Below are 22,567 nucleotides of genomic sequence, written 5' to 3' on the forward strand. Positions count from 1 at the left end.
GCGTCAGTAATGAGGACCCCAGAGGACTGGGCCACAGTTCTGTCCAAAACAAACTTTCTGTTTTTTGAACCCAGCTCAGCAAATAACTTTCATTGCATCAGACAAAGGGCAATTGCCAGACTTTTGGCCAGTTGAGTTTTAGTGGAACATTAAATGGCACACAGAGAGAAACGCAGAGAAGGTGAAGTATGTGTGTAATGCAGATTTGACGAAGAAATGATGCATTATTTTGCTACAGTGTTGGCCCAATTGTATGACCATCCAATGTGCTCATCATGTTGTAAAGTTTTCCTGAGATTCAACACCTAAGTATATAGTTTCTCCAGTCATTTTCCTCAAAGTAGTTTTAAACCTGTTGAAGTCAATTTATTATCTGATCATATCAGCTTATTTAATGCAGTTCTTACAAAGAAAAAAAAAATTAAAACCGAAGCTTATGACATCAGCAGTTCCTCATTTCCCAACTGAGGCCCTCTTTCTCCACCATAAACAACTGTAGTCTCTTTTTGGATTCCAACACAAAAAGTTTATTTTGGAAAAGAAAACATTTGTAATGTTTTGTGCATCATTTTGAAAAACTACCTGCCAAAATTCATCTTGGCATATTTGATATCTTAAGATTTGCATTAGTAATTAAAACTTTCTATTTTAACATTGTTTGTTTTGAACACAGTTTAGATGACTTGTACAAAACAATGGACTCAGTGCTGCACTTATGTCATATTGTTCATACAAGATTAACTTGATCCAAAAGGGGGGGGGGAGGCGAGAAAGTGTCTGAAAATAGTGCAGCAGAAATAAACCAAATATCTGTTTCAGTTATGTTCTGTATTTTTTTAATCGTTGATGTTTTTGCATACTTTTCACATTCTTAGTGAACTTCAATATTGCTCTCTTCCCTATTTCAGTCCATTTGTCAACCGTTCGACTGATGTATAGGCCATTTACACTCAGTGACATGCAGTTAGTGAAAACCCCTCTCCCTATGAGTCTGTATGGAAATCTGTATGCAAAGTGATAGATTTGCAGTACCATAAATTACACACAACATAGTGATTTTCACAGTGGTAGTTGATGAAGAAATGCTGACGTTAGGCACAGACAGCAAATGCACTACATATGCACCACAGTCTACCCGAATTGTGACAAATCTACCTCTTCAAGGAGTATAGTGTGCCATGACCAGATGTGGTACACAACTTACAGTCACTTCCTTCTATTTTGGAAACTTTCCCTTATGCATCTTTTGTTTTTTTCTTGCTACCTTTGTCTTGCTTTACCTGTAATTCCCTAATTATTTTCACTCAATCCTTGGTCTCTCCTGTCTCATTTCCTCACCAATGTGAGCATGCACAACAGCCCTACTTCCAATCTTTGGCTCTTGTGTTAACCTGGGGTGGTTTCATTTGAAGTTACTAGCTTCAATAAGCCTGTTCAAAACACCTATATTACCCACAATGCAACTCCCAGTAGTTTGTTGTTCTAGGTAGTGGCTACTGACTTTCGTTGTAGTTATGCAACATTACAAAAAATGATAATGAAAAATGAAAAACAGAGTTTGGCCCTTGTGCTTTATCAATCTTCTGCTCTGCCCTAACCCTAATTGTACATTATGAAATAAAAGCCCCTTTTCAGGTGTGGGAAATTGTATGAGTAAAAATAGTTGTTTTGCTTTTTTTTTTTCAAATTAAAATGTAATGAAAGTTGGTAAACTTTTTGCCATTAACTACATCTAGCCATACATATAAACCCTAAGCAGTGATAGACATAGTAAAAGATAGAAAGTCCACAACCAGCACAAATGGTCTCTAACCTGCACGTATCTACAGGGTTTTAGAGATAACACCAAATACGCACATTTGCAGGGACAGTCAACAGATCAATGCCTTTTGCGTAATTGAGTGGTGCTGAGTCACTATAAATACTGACAAGACATGATAGTTTTTATTCACAGAGCAGATTCAAACCTCTCTAGCAGCAAGTAAGACTTTTACTAAGGAAAGGCAACAGTGAGAAAAGTGCAAGGTTTAAACTGAACAGAAAAACCTCCAGCCAGGAACTTATTTTACAGATTAGATAAATAGACTCTGTAAGTGCAGCAGATCAAATTAATCTGCAAAATGCAAGCTGTTCGTCAGTGTTCAGTGTGTGCGAGCCGTGCCGCTACAGGACTTGTGCGGAATCAGATAGATATTTCAGTGCTGCGGACCAGCAAGAGCGTGCTGAGGAGAGGAGCAGCCTGCATTCGTTTCCTCGGGTAAGTTAAGAATAAATATTCAACAAAATGCTTTGCAAAGTTAAAGCCGGACTTTGATCTTTGGTACTAATTGATATTTACCACAAGTTGGTCCAAATCAGATCATAGGACAATAACTCACAGCATTTCAAAATGAAATATCATTAATTTGTTTGCTGGTCCTACTCCTAACGTTCTGCACTGTTTCTACAGCAGCTCTGAGAGCAGGATACCTGGAAACCAGAAGTTTGGGGAACCGATAAAGCCTTCACACATGAGCATAGCATCTTTAAGCGTTGCCCGTGGGTTTTGCACTGTCCGTTTTACACAGGTGGGTGAGTCTCCAAAAATATCATAGAAGTATGAATTAGTACAGTCACCTACAACTAGCACTAATGTTGACTCTTCAGGAAAATTTCTTCTTCTTATAGATAATATACATATGGAGAAATTAAAGAAAAGACTAAAAAACACTGATTTGTTTGCAGCAAGTGGAAAACCTCTCACATGACTCTCTGATCAGAAGAGCTGCCTCAGTGATTACAGACAGCTCATGTACTTTCCTCTCCCAGACCACCTTGGCTTACTTTGATGCCCTTGCAGACTATTCAAAGGTAGCTTTTTACAGTGTGTAAGACATGGTTTGTAAAATTTCATATCCCAAAAGATTTAAAAAAGCTTCTTTTAAATTCAACACAAATATGAGAGGACAAAAACATCTGGACACATCTATTCAGTAATATACTGCAGCAGTTTTCAGCCTAATATTAAATATGGTGACAATAAACTTTGGAATTTAATTTACTTGGACCAATTTACAAAAACTGAGAGACAATGGATAAAATTTGCAAAAAATCTAAAATAAAGTCTTGTATGTCTGATTTGAATTTACACAAGTAGCCCGAAATACTTTTCAGTGTCCTACAAACTCTTCTGAGTTTGTAATTCAAATGTTGCTGTGTACTGTAACTGACTGCTTTTGTTCCCTCTGTTTACTCACAGGCTGTGCACTCACGCATTGCTTTTCAAAGACAATATTTGGCCTCACTGGGAAAAATTACCCCAGCAGAGGAGGATTCACTCCAGCAAGCGATCAATGGCTGGCGTGCAGAGGTTGGTGTGTGTTGTCCTCTTTGTTCTTAACCTCTTAAGCCCCAAGCCTACCTGATCGCCTGCCTTTTGCCCCCGTATCAGCGGGCGTTGGGGCTTAAGAGGTTAAAACAAATGTTTAATGTACTTTTGTGTTGAGTTTATATTTTGGAAATTAGCTTTTACACCACAAAATTATTGAGTTTGTCACTTCTCTCTGTCTTAACAGGCTAGTGAAAGACTAGTCGAATGCAAACGTTATGAATCAGCTTGGATCAATGCCATCAGCCTGTGTAAAATGGCAGCTGAGGCAGCGTGCACTTCAGGTGAGAAGAATATTTTCCTGAATTATGGATGAATGAAGTCATTACAATCAAATTTGAAACATGTGCTGTTACTTTATAAAGTTCTGAGAATAGTTGCATACACCTATATTTTTACTTAGAAATCTGACAAAATGAATCTGTGTTTCCAGGAGCTCACCAGGCATCCATCTCAATGAGGACAAACATCCAGGTGGCCCAGTCGCAGGTGGAAGAAGCACAGAAACTTTCTGCAGAGGCAGATAAGAAGCTGGCTGAGACAAAAGTAGAAGAGATCCAGAGGATGGCAGAATATGCTGCCTTCCTTGAGGATAGTGATGGGCCTGAGGTGCATGAGGCTTATCTACGAGAGGACTAACACAGACATATGGGAAAACAGGAAAACAATGTGCAAGTGCTATTGATTTCAAAGTAATATGAGCTCAACTTTTTCTACTCTTTTTGCTGTAATAGCTTTCCTGCTGTGAGATATTTACATGTTTACTTTCACAGAAGAACAAAGCACAAAAGGCTAATTTTGAAAATAAAATTAACAATAAACCACTTGCATATATTTTTATTTAAGACTATTTATTAGGGTTAGTAAATGTAGGAAAACGATGGAATCACTAATATTTTGTTCCAGTGATTCTTATCCATCAGTGGATTACAATATATGTTTTGCTGTAACAAAGATTTTTTTTAAATAAAATGACTGTGTCCTCCTCCTTGTTTTTAAAGATTTAATTTCAATTCAATTTTATTTATAGAGTGCCTAATCACAACAACATCAAGGCTCTTTATATTGTAAGGTAGGCCCTACAACAGAACATACAGACAAAAACCCAACAATCATATACCCTATTATCCCCTATTATAACTATCACGACAGTGGGACGAAATACTCCCTTTGTGGAAGGGAGCCAGAGATTAATAGTAATTAATGATTCAATGCCGAGACTTCTATTAACAAATGGTGAATGAGAAAGGTGACTGAAAAGGACTACTCAATGCATCATGGGAATCCCCCAGCAGCCTATGCCTCTTGCAGCATAACTAAGGGTGGATGGGGATCACCTGATCCAGCCCAAAATATATGCTTTAGAAAAAAGAAAGGTTTTGAGCCTAATCTTAAAAGTAGAGATAGTGTGTGTCCCCCGAATTCAAATTGGAAGCTGGTTCCACATAAAAGGGGCCTAAAACTGAAGGTTCTGCCTCCAATTTTACTTTTAAATACTCCAGGAACAACAAGTAAAGTGCTCTAATGTAGTCATATAGTAGGGCTGCACGATTTTGCATAAAATGAGAATCACAATTTTTTGGCTTAGAATTGAGATCACGATTCTCTCACGATTTTCTTTTCCAGTATAAATATTTATTGCACTTATTAACTGCACATCAACTTCGTAACAGTTGAGACTGAACATAAAAACAATAAATAAACATAAAAACAACAAATGTCTCACGTTTTGTTGTTGCCGCAAAATGTTGTACTGCTTGAAATTCCGTCTCCACCGTTGCTCGACACTGCATGTATAGAGCAGGTAGTGCAACAATAGAAAAATAGTTGCGGGACGGCACTGTGTAGCGTTTGTCTAGGGTGTTGATCATTTTCCTAAATCCCTCGTTTTGCACAGTGTTGATGGGAGCCGTTAGCTTCGAGCTAGTGGGTGTCAGATCTCCAAAAACGTCGGAGCACTTTTGCAAATATGTGATGTCTTGTAAACTGAGCAGGTATCTGACGTTTACACAACTACATTCACGCCTCAAAATATCTTAAAAGTGTATTTTGTGACCCAGAAAGAGTAATATTAAAACTAAGTAGCTGCCGCCATTGTTGGAATTCAACTTTTGCGAGATCTCGCAAAACTTTTGCGAGATCCCGAGTTTGTTTTGCGAGATCTCCCAAAAGTCCGTCTTAATTTTTTTTTCTCCCATGTCCCCTGCGGGGCTCCGTACTAAACCAATGTTGTCTGCAGTTTTGGTTGTAGCATGCAACAAAGTTATACTGATTTTGATGATACTGCTAACAGAACTTCAGCTCTTTGCAAACATCTGCAAGATGGCATGCTAACGCAAAGCTAGCCAAGAACCCCAAGTGATAAGATAAGATAAGACTTTATTGATCTTATGGCGGGAAAATTTATGCTTTACCTCAGCTCAGGTACAGAAGAAAAATACAAAAATACAAATAAATACAAACAAATACAAAATAAGTAAGATAATATTATAAACAGTAGTATACACAGTATGTGATTATGGATATAGAGTTCTGGAAATATGCAAGACGTAAATGATATTAAAGCTGAGTGTATGGACACCACTGCCCAGCAGCCAGAGCCTGATTGCTAACAGGTAACAAAGGCAGTAATGAGCAGTCAGGCTTGCAATCTCCATTTCTACCTGTTCATGTGTCTACAGTAAAATCATTGTGGTGTCTTTAAAGTCTCTTTGAGCTGGTTTTCAACTTCGCTTGCTGCATTACTTTTAGGAAAAGTAACACAAACTCACCAACAAGCATTTATTTCATTTGTTTACTTGAGGTTTGATACAACCTTTAATGAAGCCAAGTGTATTAATGATGAGTTGAACCAAGAACTTTCTAAGTTGGATAAATCGTTACAGCTTGTTACTATTAACTTTCAGTCCCATTCTTATGTAATTTGGCATACTTCAGCCTTTTCTTGCTGTTTTTCTTCCTTAAGAATGACTTCTTGACAGACACCATTCTATCTAATCCATAAGTGAAATATAACACGTGTTTTGCTTTAATAATATAACAAAATTATTGTGTGTTCCATTGTTTTATGACATCTACATAACAGTAGTAAAAGAAAATGTGTATTTGTTACAATTTATAATTGTTATGATATCGGTTGTGCATCCACATTTGGTGCCCTATCACATAATGCCAAATTGCGATGACATGATTCAGGTGTTTTAATAATGAACATATTAGATCCTGGAAAATTCCATTTAGTTTTATTTATATTGTGATAAATAATCATGAAGTGTTTGATCTTGCTGATTAAATATGTCTATGCCTAAAGACATTAGAGAAATTAATTTGTTCAAAAAGACATTTATTCTTATTTAGCCTCTTATGTTAGACTTGATAAGTGGAAAACACCACACATACTTATTATTTTGTTTATTGTTCCACATATTGTGTAGATATTCTACAGTAAATTCTGTCAAATGAGATGAACTAACTCTTATTATTTACATTTTTTTTTAAACCTCAGTGTAAATTGTACCTGTTAAAATATATGAAGTTAATCATTACATGCTTGTCGATATTGTCCAAATTAATGAATGTTTTGATTAAATATGGATGTTACCATTATTAATAGTAGTGATGTACTTTGTCAAATCACATGTTTTTTTGAACAGGATGAAGTAGGCATGAGATTTTTCAAAGAAAGAAAGAAAGTTTCATCCCTGAGGCCATAGATGAGAGGACTCAGACACCTTGGAACAATACTAAAAAATACATAGTTAAAATATCTGAAATCTCTAAACAAGTTGACGTCAATCTGAAGGACAGCTGTTTCTATGAATGGACTCCACAGCTGAACAAGACAGAGAAACAGCTGGAAAGCATGAAGGATCACTGTTCTCACTCCTTTTTGTGTTGACTTCTTACTCTCTCCTGATGCAGCTTTGGCCACTTTCATTATTTGAACATATGAAAAAACAATAGTGATGCCCATAGTCATGAAATAAAACTGACTTACAGCTGAGCGAGCATGATCCTGCCATCTATAAAGCATAAACATTTCAACAGAGCAAATAGTGTATTGATTGTAGAAGCTAAGTGAAGCAGTAGCAAAGAACATGGAAATGATAACAATGCATGGCCCAGAGCTGAGGCCATGAATAATCAGGATACAGTACATAGTGCTGCGTGTGGAGCACAGCTGTCCATGACGAAGGGGCATACAAATGGCCACATAGCGCTCCAGAGTCATTGCTGTCAGAGTAACTGGTGTGACAATAGAATACACAAGCACAAAAAGACAGATAAATATACACAACCAAACTTGCACTGAACATCTGGTTAAAATAAGCAGGATATCGGTCATGAGTAACAAAAAGCTGTCTGACAGTAAAGTGACAAAAAATAAAATGTAGCGAGCAGATGTGTGAAAACATTCCTTTTTTACAAAGGTCACAATGAGCAACATGTTGATACAAAGAAAGATTATGACCAGGGTGTGCACAATCATGACCCGGACTGTCAATAGTTGGTGCAAGAAAGCACAAATTAGTGAGCTGTTACCTGCCATTGAGAACAAACACGAGTATTTAAATAACTTCTAAGAGTCAATCATTGTCATTATAAATGTAAGATTTACTCTAAAGACTGAAACCAAAAAATCAGTCTAGTGGAGAAACCTTTCGTCCTTTTCCAAACACAAATTTCCTCTTCTGACCGCTGCAGTTCTCTTATAGATGACAGTGGAACATTATTTTAAAGGTTATATGAAACTGAAGTTGTCATATGGTGTCATCATCTTTCCTAAGAGATCATTCCCCTTGATAGCTGTACACTGTTGATAGATGGAGCACTCAGTCAGGAGAGTCTACAACTAATTAAAGTTTTGAAAACTTCGTTGCTTGTTGACAAGTTAATCAATTGGCATGGTTATTGCCAGAAGCAAGACTACATCCCATTATTTTTTTAAGGTATGTCTTATTATGCCCTACAGTGACGTGACTGTGACAAGCAGTAGGCCTATTTTGTGCAATATTCAAACAAGTCAATAGGAAAAATTATTTTCTTCCCTACTTATTGCCTTTAAGGTATTTATTGCACACTGGGCAGCGTAAATGATTTGTTGTTGTTTTTTTAATAAATTGCCAATACGTAGGGAATAGGACTCAGACACCTTGGAACATATCCAATAAATACACTATTCTCTTACATGTTTGTCTGAAATACCCTTATCATGGTGGCGGGGTTTGTGTGTCCCAGGGGATCCCAGGGGTTATGTTGTCTGGGGACTTCTGCCCCCTGGTAGGGTCTCCCATGTCAAACTGATCATCCTCTGTTGTTGACTTGGCTGTCTCTGACCACTACTGTGTGTTTTTTAACATCACCGGTTTTATTCAGCGGGAGACCTCGGTGCGAACTGTGAGGAGGCGCTATCTAACCTCTGAAGTGGCTGCAAATTTTACCAGGGTTTTAGACGAATGCCCCCCTGTGATTTTATCTGCACCCTGCGATTTGATTTTTAATCATTTCAACAGCAAACTGAAGAAAAGCCTTGACTCCGTTGCTCCACTCACCACCAAAAAGATTAACGTAAAACACGTATCACCCTGGAGAAACGAAGAAGTCAAAAAACTCAAAAGAAATTGCAGGGCAGCAGAAAGGAGGTGGAGGAAAAATAAAAATACTATCAACCATCAAATATTTTGCGAGCAACTTAAAATGTACAATAATACATTAAGGAATTCAAGAAATTCATACTTCGCCAAAATAATCAGTGATAACAAAAATAATCCCAAGGTCCTCTTTTCCACCATAGATCATTTATTTAACCCTGATTTTAACAGCTCCCAAAGAACCCCCACAGACTCACTCTGTGAGCAGTTTGCAAACCACTTCAGGGGAAAAGTAAGCGCCATCAGATCTTGATATTTTATCTAATCGCGATATGTTTGTATCTGAGGGCTCGATTGTACCTGAGGAGACACTGGACAGCTTTGTCCTGGTTAATGCTGAGAACCTTCAGAAAGTTTTCTCCACAGTGAGACCCACCACATGTCTTTTAGATCCAATCCCTTCTTCACTCTTTAAAACACTTTATGGATTTTTTGAGGCTGAGCTTTTATACATGATGAATTGCTCTCTTCAGTTGGGTGTCTTCCCTGCTGCCTTTAAAACGGCGGTGGTGAGGCCCCTTCTGAAGAAGAGCAATTTGGATTGTAATGATTTTAATAACTACAGACCTGTATCCAACTTACTATTTTTAAGTAAAATCTTAGAAAAACTTGTTTTTACTCAGATTAATGATTTTCTAAATGATAGACAGATCCTGGAGATATTCCAGTCTGGATTTAGGGTGAACCACAGCACAGAGACTGCTCTCCTAAAGGTTTTAAATGATCTTAGATGTAACTGGGACTCCCAAAAGCTCTCAGTCCTGGTGCTACTGGATCTAAGCGCAGCCTTTGATACAGTAGACCACGCTATTCTTTTAAACAGACTGAAACACATGGTAGGCCTCTCTGGTGCTGTACACAACTGGTTCACTTCCTATCTCTCTGACAGAACTTTTATGGTGAGTATGGATACATGCTCCTCTAAGATCCATAAAATGACATGTGGTGTGCCTCAAGGGTCGGTTTTAGGCCCTGTACTTTTTAATTTGTATATGCTCCCTCTCGGCGGTGTCATCAGGAGGCATGGAGTGAACTTCCACAGTTACGCTCATGACACGCAGCTGTACATCTCCGTGTCTCCTGATGACACCAGACCAATGGATGCCCTTTTTAACTGTATTTTAGATATAAGATCTTGGATGGCAGAAAACTTTTTACAGCTTAACCAGGACAAAACTGAAGTTTTAATCGTCGGTCCTGAGGCTCAGAGAGAGAAACTCTTGTCTAAATTAGAGGCATTTTCACTATGTCCTTCGCTACAAGTGAAAAACCTGGGTGTTATTTTTGACTCTGAGCTTGGCTTTATCCCACATATTAAACATGTAACCAAAATTGGATTTTATCATCTAAAGAATATAGCCAGAGTCCGCCCTATTCTCTCTCGGGCCAACACGGAGATGCTGATGCATGCTTTTATTACCAGTCGCATTGATTACTGTAATGCCCTGCTCTCTGGTCTTCCTAAGAAGAATATTTCAACTTTACAACTTTTGCAAAACTCGGCAGCTCGTGTGCTGACGAAGACCAGAGGGCGGACCCACATTACACCGGTTTTAGAATCGCTGCATTGGCTCCCCGTGTGTTTCAGGATCGATTTTAAAGTTCTTTTATTGGTTTTTAAATGTCTTAATGGTCTTGGGCCTTCTTATCTCTCAGATCTGCTTTTACCATATGAACCCTCGCGGACCCTGAGGTCCTCTGGTACTGGCTTTTTGATTGTCCCTAAAGTCAGGCACATACTCACGGAGAGGCAGCTTTTCAGTGGTATGGTCCTCGTCTGTGGAACAGCCTGCTGGAGGAGCTCAGGGCCGCAGAGAACGTACATGTTTTTAAGAATAGGCTCAAGACTCACCTTTTTAATTTAGCTTTTACTTAGCGTTTATTTATTTTATGCTTATTTATTCTATCCTGTTATTTTATTATTAATTTAGGCTTTACCTAATATTTATTGATTTTATTCTTATCCATTTTTTAATCTTCTTACTCTATTTATATTTATATTGTATCCCGTTCTTATTTATTTTATCATTTTACCCTGTATATAGCCTATTGTGGCATATCTCCAGTGTTTCCTCGGAGGGGGCTCTCTGCACCGGGGCTGTGATCGACCGTGGCTGCTGGGTCTCCGGGGGTCCTCTCAGCCTGGCTGGGGGGCTCCTTTGCCTCCCTCCTGCTGTGTGCCCAGCCTGGAGGCTGCGGTCTGTGACCGGCTCTCGGTGCAGACGGCTCCCTGTTATAGTGTTTCCTCACTTGGCTCATGTGAACCCAGCCCAATTTTTACTCTTTAAGTGTGCGCGTGTGTGTGTGTGTGTGTGTGTGTGTGTGGGTGGGGTGGGGGGGTGGGGGGGGGGAGATATGTGTGTATTCACATCATTTATGTTAATGAGAGTGTGGGGAGTGAGTTGGAGGGTGGGGTGGGCTGCTTTTAACTATGTAAAGCACTTTGTGCTACATTTTTTGTATGAAAAGTGCTTTATAAATAAAGATTGATTGATTGATTGATTGATTCAGAAGACCCCTATGAGCACAACACCAAGGAAACCGTTCACCCTGCCTGGGAAGGGTGCCAAGAGTGAGCGTCTGGTGGCCAGTCCTTAGTCCATGGGAACCGGCTGGGCAAAGCCTGAAAAAGGCAGATTCGGCCATCCTCCTTCAGGCCCACCACCCACAGGAGGCACCATAGGGGTCGGGTGCACTGTGTGCCGGGAAGCGGCCAGGAGCAGAGGCCCTGGCGGGCCTACCAAGACTGGCAATTAGGACATGGAATGTCACCTCTTTGGTGGGGAAAGAGTCTGGTGGGGAAGGTGCCTGAGTTAGTGGTGAGGTTGAGAGGTACCAGTTAGATATAGTCGGGTTCACCTCAGTACATGGCTTGGGTTCTAGAACCAGTTTCCCGGAGAGGGGCTAGACTCTGTCTTAGTCTGGAGTTGCCGCTGGTGAGAGGCAGCAGGCTGGGGTGGGTATCCTAGTATCCCCCTGGATTGCAGCTGTTATTTTCTTAACGTGTTTTGTAAGTTTAAGTCTGCGTCCATCACTACACCCAAATTTCGTGCCTGGTTGGTGGTTTTTAGGTGTATAGATTGAAGTTCTCTGGTGACCTCTACTTGTTTTTCTTTGGCTCCAAAGACTATTACTTCAGTTTTGTTTTTGTTTAGCTGGAGAAAATTGTGGCAAACCAGTCACTAATTTCCTCAATGCATTTACCAAGAACCTGTACAGGGCCTTGGTCTCCCGGTGACATTGTGATATTTATTTGTGTGTCATCTGCATAGCTATGATAGTTTATTTTGTTGTTCTTTATAATCTGTGCCAGTGGGAGCATGTAAATGTTAAACAGAAGAGGTCCCAAGATGGAACCTTGGGGAACCCCACATGTGATACTTGTCTGCTCAGATGTGAAGTTACCTATTGATACAAAGTATTTCCTGTTTTCTAAGTATGTTTTGAACCAGTTTTGTACAGTTCCTGAAAGACCTGCCCAGTTCTCCAGTCCTTTGAGTAATATGTTGTGGTCAACTGTATCAAATGCTGCACTGAGATCCAGTAAAACTAAGACTGACATTTTTCCACTGTCTGTATTCAGACATATGTCATTAAACACTTTGGTCAGAGCAGTTTCAGTGCTGTGGTTCTGTCTAAAACCTGACTGCAAGGTATCATAGTAGTTATTCTGTGTTAAGAAGTAATTGAGCTGTTGAGAAACTGCTCTTTCTTTTTTTTTTTTCTTTTTTTTTTTTTTTCTTTTTTTTTTGCCTGTCCCGTTTGGCTCTTTTGCCATCAGAATTGTTGTCTAAAGGCAAAGAAAGATGCCCAACGGATTTACTTTACCAAATTGACCATCCCAGCCTTGCCATAATGGTCCATTTGATTCACCTTTTATTGTTTATTTTATTTTCACTTACTGAACATGGGACAGACTTGACTGGGGGAAAGAAGGGGAGAAAGAAAGAGGGAAAGAGAAACAGCTGAGAAGAGGGACGGGGGAGAAGGGCAAAAACCAAAAACCAACAGAATGAGCAGAAAAAGAAAAAAAAGAAGAAAAAAAGAAAAAAAAATGCATATATCAATCACCTGGGTCACCTGCTGAGAAAGAAAAAAGAAAACAAGCAGAAGAGAACAAGAGTAATAGAATAAACAACATCACAATGATATATGGGAATATGACAGTAAATACTAAATATTAAACATTATTGTGCAGCACATAAGATCAACAGAACCAACACGTTCTCACTCCCAACTCGTCAAACGTGTGACGCATGGTCAGGCTCCCTCTGCTGCACTTATGGACGCGCAGGGTACCCCTCTCGCGTCGGGAATTGACGTGAAGGGTCCTCCGATTGAAGAGATTGCCGCGGAAGTGCCTTTTGTCGGTATATTTAGACATTTTCCAAATCACATTGTAGTGACGTATACAGAACACAATAAATTATATAATGTAAACAACTACCTGAAAAACAGGTAGAACGATACTTATGTATGGTTTATTGCATTTACGGAGGGAGTGATGTATGCTGGGTAATGGCACAGCTAGCTACTGGGTGACTTTATTCACCCGCTTCGGCTGTTATCAGTCCATACAATGGGCGTTATTAGCACAAATCAGTCCCATAGATATGGGCCATCTCCTGCTAGATTGTTCAGAAGGTTGTTCTCATCCATCCAGATGGAGGATCACTAACAGGAGCGTGGAAGACTCCAGAATCCACTCTGGCTGCAATCCGGTGGATATACAGTGTTTACAGGTAAGACCATTTAAACGGACAGCATTTATAGAATGACTATTAAAAGTCAGCGAGTGTCAGTAATGTTAATGTGGTTATGTTAGTAATACACAGAGTGCTAATATAACAGCTTTAAGATGCATTTGTAGATATTATTACGTGTTTTACCGTCTTTATGGTGCTAGCTTAAAGTTACGGTGTAAACGTTAGCCTATATTGGAGTAAAGCTGTTGCTGGTTAAACGATGTTAGCACAGAAATATTAGCTTCTGTCATGACTGATGAAGTTACTAGTTAATAAAGTTTCCAGTAAAGTGTTTAATCGCAGCCACAGATTGACAGCAAATATCTCGATTAGCTTCAGTGCATCTGTAATAAATATGTGCAAGTTTCAGTGCTTCGTTTAAACTGTATGATACTTATACTGACCCAGGGTCAGTGTAAAATACAATCCTAGCTGTGTGAACAAAGCCTGGCTCCTTTAATCCTGCATGACAAACCTCAGGATGCAGGCTATTATTACTCTTTACTGCTGGCACACCTGTCACACCTGAGAGTCAGCTAGAAACTTACAGTGACGTGGACATCATGCAAAGACTGCCAGACTCTGTAATACTGCAAATGATCAGTGACTCAGGTTATCACTAAACTTTAAACGGTACCTCTGTGTCTCTGTGTGCTGAACATCTAGGATTGGGTCAGGCTGCATCAGCTGAAGCTGTTATTTGTATATATCAGTATTTTTTATTCAGGTGTGGGGAAAATACGTAAGACTGCAGTGAAGCGATGCACCAGATTAATCCCTGGCCAAAGGTATCGTACTTAAATCAGACTACTGATCCAGCCACATCAGCCTTTTGTGAGGTCTGTTTAAAGTAGACTAAAAGTGAACTTTTGTTTTAGATAAATATTGAAATATCTTTCGAATTAGTTAAATGTCAGAATAAAGAGAGACAGAGCTGTCTATTTTTTATCACTTTGATCAAATTTAGGAGTACATATACACTAAGTTTATTGTTAATTAATAAGAAAACTCCAGACGATTCCATTCTGAGCTGAAGAAGCTTCTGATAGGTTAGTAGAGTCCATGTGAGTAAATTGGTGGCACAGCTGTGGATGCATATAAGGCAAAACACAGAGTCTGTTTCTGTGACATGGGAAAATCAAGAGATGTCAACCAAAACACCAGAAAAAGAACTGTGGAGCTCCATAAGTGTGGCTCAAGTTTGAATACAATTTGATACCATTTGCAATTAAGAAATACAGATAGTTTCTCTCTTTACTCTTAAAGTTAACAAATATGTTTTTTATATTTAGCAATCTAAAAAAATAAGCATTTAGTCTGATTTGATGTTACAATTAAAAAAGTGTTTGTGTTTTGATCTGAAGAGTACATAAATATGTGATTTCAACTGTATATTTGATGATTGTCAGCACAGAGAGGGAGAGAGAGGAACAGAGAGGGAGATGGAGAATGAGGACAGAACAGAGATGGAACAAGAGCAGGTGAGACACACATGTTAGTCAAATGGTTGTTTAGCAAAAGTATCACCGTATCATAGGTACTCATGTATCTAGTACCTAGTGTTTCTTTTTAGGTTTGCTATTTTTCAAATTCGATATTTATTAAGTTATGCAGGCTTGTTTGCACAACAAGGCTAAATAATTATATGAACTTTTCTCAATCTAAATAGTGGACTTTGGTAGAATTAAAAAAATAAGTGTAGTGCAGGCCTATGATGATTTTTAGTGCTACTATCATCTAGTTCTGATTCTGGTTCTGTCTTGGTTAAATACCAAGTAGTCCTGATTTTGAACTGTTGTAGTCCTGTTTTCATTCCGGATCAGTCTTGGGTCTGGTTGAATTGGGGTTTAGTCCTCATGTCTTGATAAAGCCCCGATTTTGTTCTGCCTTGCTGCTTAATTAAAAAACCAGTTTAAGGTGTCCTGCACATGTGATATATATTTTTCTCTATATGAAGTCATTCTTTTTTGAACAAAACTCAAAACGGAGCCAATTAATCTTTCAGTCATTTCTAACCCCCCCCCCCCCAAAAAAAATCCCACATACATACTACCCTTTAGGGCATAGGTGTCAAACTCTGGCCTGCGGGTCAAATTTGGCCCGCAGCCTAATTACATTTGGCCCGCGAAGCCATACCAAATTACTATTAGAGCTGGCCTACTGGTATTATACAGCTAATATATATATTGTTTAGTATTAAGCTTTGCTTGTTCCATATTCAGTTTTTCAGCAAAACTTGTTTGAGTCCATAAGAAAAGATTCATTCTTATATCTGGAGGAAGATTTTTTTTTCCCCAATAAATATTAACGTTAGCCCGCGACTTTGTTCCAGTTTTGAATTTTGGTCCACTGTGTATTTGAGTTTGACACCCCTGTTCTAGAGTAATTAAGATAACCAAAACACACTGAAATGTTTTTTTCAGCCAGGATTTTACCTGTCACGTATGTCTTGGGATATTTTATTTTCTTGAAACTTGCAAATATAACTTCAGGACTGTTGTGTTTTTAAAGCTCATCAAAAATTGAGGATGTTGCAAAATGTCTGCTGGAATATTTACTTTTCGTTTTAATGTGTTTGACATTTCAATCCCGGGTAAAGGCCATAATTTTAACACTTTACTGTTGGATGCTCATTATGAGTTTTATAAGCAAGACCAGTGTGTATGTAAGATACTAACCCCGTGTTTGCCTACTGGTGGTGGTCAGAGGGCCCGGTGGCGCCTGTGTCCGGCAGCCTCGCCTCTGTCAGTGTGCCCCAGGGCAGCTGTGGCTACAATGTAGCTTGCTATCGCCAGTGTGTGAATGTGTGTGTGAATGGGTGAATGACTGAATGTAGTGTAAAGCGCTTTGGGGTCCTATGGACTAGAAAAGCGCTATACAAATGCAGGCCATTTACCATTTACCATCTGGAGGAATAAATATATTTCAATAAATATATTTCAATAAATATTAACGTTAGCCTGCGACTTTTTTCCAGTTTTGAATTTTAGCCCACTGTGTATTTGAGTTTGACACCCCTGCTTTAGGGCTAAGCCCCGGGTGTTTCAAATGTCTGGCTCCGCCTCTGGATGTGTCCTCTTGCCACTGCTCTACTCCCTCTACACCAACGGTCCCCAACCCCCGGGCCTCGGACCAGTACCGGTCCGTGAGTCGTTTGGTACCGGGCCGCGAGAGTTGAGGCTCAGGTGTAAAAAGTGTATGGTTTTCAGGGTTTTTATCGGTTTTCAGCGTTATTTTGTTATCGTTTTTATCGTTTACTCGGTTTTCCTGGTTCTTTTCACGTGTGTTATGAATAAATTTTCTTTTTTTCGGTACCGGTACTAGTTTTATTTCGTTGTATTTATCCGCGACACCTTAAAGGCATAAACCGGTCTGTGACGCAAAAAAGGTTGGGGACCGCTGCTCTACACTTCAGACTGTGTAGCCGCCCATCGCTCCAACAGCATTGTGAAGTTTGCTGACGACACAGTGGTGTTGGGCGCCATTCAACAATGAATGAATGTATATGAATAGATTAGATTAGATTAGATTAGATGAAACTTTATTAATCAACAACACACAAATTAGTGTGTTGTTACCTGCCATAGAGAGCACTTCTAAGAGGGCATCGGAGTGTAAATGTAAGACTTATTCTTTTCAGGTTTCCTGTTCTGGTTTTCTGAGAGATGACAGTGGAACATTAATTTAAAGGTCATATGAAACTGAAGTTGTGAGATGGTGTCATCACCTTCCCTTAGCAGCCATTCCCCTTGATGGCTCCACATCAATGATAGATGGAGAACTCAAGAGACTCTACACTGAAGTCTAGTTCTGAAAGTTCTGAAAAAGTTTTTGCGTGTTCAGAATTTAACTGTCATAGTTATTGCCAAAGAGAACAAGCATATCCTGTTATTTTACATTTGTATATTCCTACCCTCATATGTCTGTAACAAATAATAATCAAAACCTATTGCCTCTTTTAAGGTATTTACTGCATGCACAGCACTGTAAATTAGTAAAAGAAAATTGTCTTCTCTGTTTCAGATACTAATTAATTTTTTAAATTGTTCAGTTTTATTGTGATAATATGTAACATGAAGCATGCCACATGCCATGACATTCCAGCAAATTTGCTGCAATAGCCCAGTATAACTCTAGATCTTAACCCTGAAATGCTGAAAGCTAAAAAAAAACAAAACAAAAAAGCATGCATGCTTTCTATTATAGGATGCACCAAAATACTATAGATGTGGAAAAGTCTGTACAGACTATCCCAGAAGGTTGTTTCTGTTCATCTGAAAGTAGTGTTTTCAATGGAAGAAATGTTTCATCACTCATCGAAGTGACTTCGTCAGTCTCAGCTGGCTGCAGGTTCCCCCAACCTTATAAACAGTACATTTGCACAATAACTGAAACCAGCCCACTGAATGAAAAATGGGCTGGGAGGTCAGTTAGTACAATTAGTTAGAACAAGACAATGCTATTGACCAGACCTCATACCACAGGCTATACCCAGGCGAATCTACACCTAAACTGAATGGTTTACACAAATAGGGTGTTCCTTTAAGAGCAATTGTCTGTATGATAACTTGGTCACCTATAGCATCTCAAAGTTTCTGGCCTCAATCTTCAACCTGTTGGTAGACAGCTCTGAACACCAGATCCAGAACACCTTGGACCTTGCTGAGAAGGTGAGAGATGACATTATGGAGGCAGGTGAAACAATGGACTTGCATGATGTTACATCACTCTTCATTTGCGATCCAGTCACTGAAGCGTTGGAGATAGTCCTTGAGAGATTACAGGATGACCACAACCTCAGCAACAGGACTATTATGACATGCATAGGTTCTTTCTCTTCAGCACCCTCTGCTGGTCATACTGGGAATAGTCACCAGCTTATATTTTGGTGGGGTTTTTCTGTGTTCCTGTGGGTAGAGGAAACAGGAAGCTGGTCGCTTGTTAACCTGCAGAATATGTTGTTGCTCTTTAAAACGTTTTATTACTGTATTAATGTACAACATGTTTACAAGTTTATTTGGTGCATTTCTATTACAGAGATTTGTTTAGAAACCAGTTATTTCATCTGTTATGTTTATCTTTGAGGAAGCTAAACTCACTAAGTTGTATTGTGATCAATACTGAGTCGCTGTTGATTACACATACTATATAACAGTACAGTTCATATCCTAGAAGTGTGAGTTAAAAGGAAAAGACATCTTGTAACATTTACTTTGCGTTTGTTTTTAGTTTTACGGAAAGAAAAGGATGTCAATCATTGAACTACTGACGAAGTAAAAAGCCTTAAACTTACTTCCGCCTCCAATGTTCATTGAAACCGTTAGCTGTCTGTCAAGTTGGGCAAAGGGACGCACAATAAGGACAGAGCAAGGACTGTGTCTTAATTCCACCTACAATGGCTTGCAAAAGTATTCGGCCCCCTTGAACTTTTCCACATTTTGTCACATTACAGCCACAAACATGAATCAATTTTATTGGAATCCCACGTGAAAGGCCAATACAAAGTGGTGTACACGTGAGAAGTGGAACGAAAATCATACATGATTCCAAACATTTTTTACAAATAAATATCTTAACAGTGGGGTGTGCGTAATTATTCGGCCCCCTGAGTCAATACTTTGTAGAACCACCTTTTGCTGCAATTACAGCTGCCAGTCTTTTAGGATATGTCTCTACCAGCTTTGCACATCTAGAGACTGAAATTCTTGCCCATTCTTCTTTGCAAAACAGCTCTAGGAACTAGGTCAGTTTTAAAAACAACAACAACAACAACAAAAAAACCTTCCCTCAACAAGTGAGCTTCTGTAAATACTGTTCACAAAAATACAATAAAAAAGAAATCATTCTTATTATTAATGATAATAACAATTTATTTACTGTTAAATATCGTTAATATTTTTGTTGTCATGATTGTTATCAACGGATTATGATCAGTACTGAAGATGTTTTTCAAAATAATATTATTCCAACATTCATCATTGTTCACCGCAGCAATAAAATGATAAAAGTTGTATTTGTTGTATATGTATATATCATTTGTGGATCTGTATTTATTACCCTATCAGATAATACTGAGTTACAATGATATTCTTTAGGGCTGCCATGTAACACATACTAAATCATTTGTATATTTCAGATAAAATAAATGTATGTTGCACCAATTCATAACAATAGATCAAGCTAAACCGATCAAGCTCCAACATTAAGAAAACTCAACAATTCATTCTGAGAAAAAGTTAAGCATCTCATATTAGGGGAAAAAAATTCTCTTGGACAAATATCGTAGATAAGTACAATAAACAAATCCCTTATTTAAAAATACGATAAACACAACATTTATTTTAATTGTATTTTCTGATTTTAAGATTTTGTGTAATTTGCACCCATACAATTCACTGTTCACTGCACCTGAAATTGCTGTTTACATCTCTTAGCAAAAAGTCCCTGGAGCGCTTGCAGATTTTCCAAAACGCTGCAGCAAGGCTTCTGACCAAAACATCTAAGAACTCTCAGGTGACACCATTGCTAATACAGCTGCACTTGCTCCCCATGGAATTTAGAGTCCATTTTAAGATTCTGGTTCTGACCTTTAGAGCTCCAGCCTACATCATTGAACTTCTACAGCCCTATGTCCCTTGCAGGCCCCTGAGGTCATGTGATCAGGGCCTACTTGTTATTCAGCATACAAGGCTGAGAACTAAGGGAGACAGAGCTTTTGCAAATGTGGCTCCCAGACTGTGGAACTCCCACTGAGCTTAAGATGTGTGGACTCAACAACTAAAAACACATCTTTTAAAAATTGCATTTTGTTAACTTTTGTCTGTTTTTGATTTATACTTTGTCTTCCCTGTGTGAAGCACCTTGTCATCTTTTATCTAGAAAGGTGCTATATACATAAAAATTTGACTTTACTTATTCACTAAACAGTGACGTAATACACAAAGCACAGTTTGTTTTAAATAAAAAAAATGCAACCACACAGAACATATACAGAAAAAAAACTGGAAAACTGGAAAACTACAAATAATTTAATCATCCATACATTTTAACATGAAATATAAATGACAGCATTTATATTTCTATTGTGATTCAAATTACATTTATTTTGAACAGGATGAAGTAGGCATAAGATTTTTCAGTACAAGAAAAATATTTTCATCCCTGAGGCCATAGATCAGAGGACTCAGGCACCTTGGAGCAATGTTAAACATGATGTAGTTAAAATATCGGACATTTAGAATTAAACTGAAATCAATCTGAAGCACTGCAATTTCTATGAATGGGCACCACAGTTGAATGAGACAGAGCAGCAACTGGAAAGCATGAAGGATCACTGTTTTGAGTCCTTTTTGTGTCAACTTCTTTTTCTCTCCTGATGCAGCTTTGGCCACTTTCATTATTTGAACATATGAGTATGCAATGGTGATGCCCATAATCAAGAAATACAATTGATACACAGCTGATCGAACATGATCCTGCCATCTGTAAAGAGAAAATGTGTCTCCACTACATATCATGGATTGCTTGTAGAACTTAAGTGAGCCGGAGGCAAAAAACATGGACAGAATAATTATACAAGGACCAGAGCTGACACCATGAATGATCAGGATACAGTACATAGTGCTGCGTGTGGAGCAGAGCTGTCCATGACGCAGGGGCATACAAATGGCCACATAGCGCTCCAGAGTCATTGCTGTCAGAGTAACTGGTGTGACAATGAAGTAAAGAAGTACAACAACAGAGATAGTTATACACAACCACACTGGCATTGTAATTTCAAAATGGGTCAATATAAACAAAATATCTGACACCAATAACAAAACACTGTCTGACAGCAGTGTTACAAAAAACAAGATGTAACGTGCAGATGTGTGAAAGGATTCCTTTTTAACAAAGATCACAATGAGCAACATGTTGATGCAAAGAAAAATTATTACCAGGATCTCTACAATAATGACCCGGTAGCTGACTGGTCGTGGAAAAAAACCATAATTCACTGAGTTGTTACCTGCCATAGCAAACAAACCTGTTTGAAGTACTTCTAAGAGTTCATTAAAGTTTTGTTTGATAAATGTAAGATTGTCAAAACTCAAAATCAAATCCAGTGGAGAATCAAATCCAGAGCCAAATGTCTTCTGCTGCGTTCCCTGCAGTTTTCTGAAAAATGACCGTGCATCATGAAATTGAAGCTTACAGCAACTAAGAATAACAATTACACATGAAACTTCGTTCTACTGTGTTGTCATCGTGCTCTAGTACCCAATCTCCTCTGATCAATGCCTCTAAATAGGTAATTGATGGTATACTCAGGAGACTTTGCAGTAAAGTCAACATAACAGATCTGAAAGAACTGAAAAGTTGTTGTTTGCTGTGAAGGTAATCAATTCTGTAATTAGTGCAACAAGTGAGACTAAATCCCATTATTTTAGTTTTATTTGCTTGCATTTTATTTGCTTATTTTGGCGCTCATCTACATCTACTATCTGACTCCTGTTTGAGATTTGAAGGTATTATTTTGAAGGCACGACTACCTGTAAAATTGTTGTCTGTGCAGTTATCGGGCAGTTTGGAGGAGAGTGTTGTAACGGAGCACGTGGAAGTTTATTTTGTCATTAGCAGCCCCCTTGATAGAGGCAAAAAGGTATGGTTATGATGTAAATAAGTACATCTTTAAATATTTTGAGTGACAGAAACGGCAATTGTTAAGTTTGTCATTGTGGGAAGGGATGCTTGTGTGATATGTTGATTATGTACTCATGATTTTATATACAGTGGCTTGCAAACTCATAACACATCTATGTCTT

General features: G+C 38.6%; 1 protein-coding gene and 2 pseudogenes across 4 annotated transcripts; 1 reads left to right on the plus strand and 2 right to left on the minus strand.

Moving 5' to 3' along the window:
- Positions 1 to 1,936: 1,936 nt before the first annotated feature.
- On the plus strand, positions 1,937 to 4,355 carry LOC146560051 (diablo IAP-binding mitochondrial protein-like). Of its 4 annotated transcripts, none has more exons than XM_085243874.1 (6): positions 1,937 to 2,257; positions 2,450 to 2,567; positions 2,725 to 2,850; positions 3,239 to 3,349; positions 3,555 to 3,651; positions 3,801 to 4,355. In XM_085243874.1, exons 1-6 carry the CDS (start codon positions 2,121 to 2,123, stop codon positions 4,004 to 4,006), a joined length of 795 nt encoding a protein of 264 aa, XP_085100000.1. In that variant the 5' UTR covers positions 1,937 to 2,120; the 3' UTR covers positions 4,007 to 4,355. The 4 variants fall into 4 exon arrangements, with proteins under 4 accessions (XP_085100000.1, XP_085100002.1, XP_085100003.1 ...); XM_085243876.1 differs by having other exon boundaries at positions 2,453 to 2,567; XM_085243877.1 differs by lacking the exon at positions 2,725 to 2,850.
- Positions 4,356 to 6,720: 2,365 nt separating this feature from the next.
- LOC146560052 (odorant receptor 131-2 pseudogene) lies at positions 6,721 to 7,916 on the minus strand (annotated as a pseudogene).
- A 12,936-nt stretch (positions 7,917 to 20,852) lies between these two features.
- Positions 20,853 to 21,778, minus strand: LOC146560053 (odorant receptor 131-2 pseudogene; annotated as a pseudogene).
- Between the last annotated feature and the right edge of the window lie 789 nt (positions 21,779 to 22,567).

The sequence above is a fragment of the Mchenga conophoros genome, linkage group LG14, assembly GCF_057382185.1.
Source record: "Mchenga conophoros isolate Kocher_MC1m ecotype Shallow Benthic linkage group LG14, M_conophoros_male_GT1.1, whole genome shotgun sequence".
NCBI lineage: Eukaryota > Metazoa > Chordata > Actinopteri > Cichliformes > Cichlidae > Mchenga > Mchenga conophoros.

Bases quoted from the DNA above. Each gene is read 5' to 3' on its own strand.
- LOC146560051 (XM_085243874.1), top strand. From the start codon at position 2,121: ATGCAAGCTGTTCGTCAGTGTTCAGTGTGTGCGAGCCGTGCCGCTACA. The intron at 2,568-2,724 runs GTGGGTGAGTCT...ATTTGTTTGCAG, and splicing joins GCACTGTCCGTTTTACACAG to CAAGTGGAAAACCTCTCACA. The intron at 2,851-3,238 runs GTAGCTTTTTAC...GTTTACTCACAG, and splicing joins CCCTTGCAGACTATTCAAAG to GCTGTGCACTCACGCATTGC.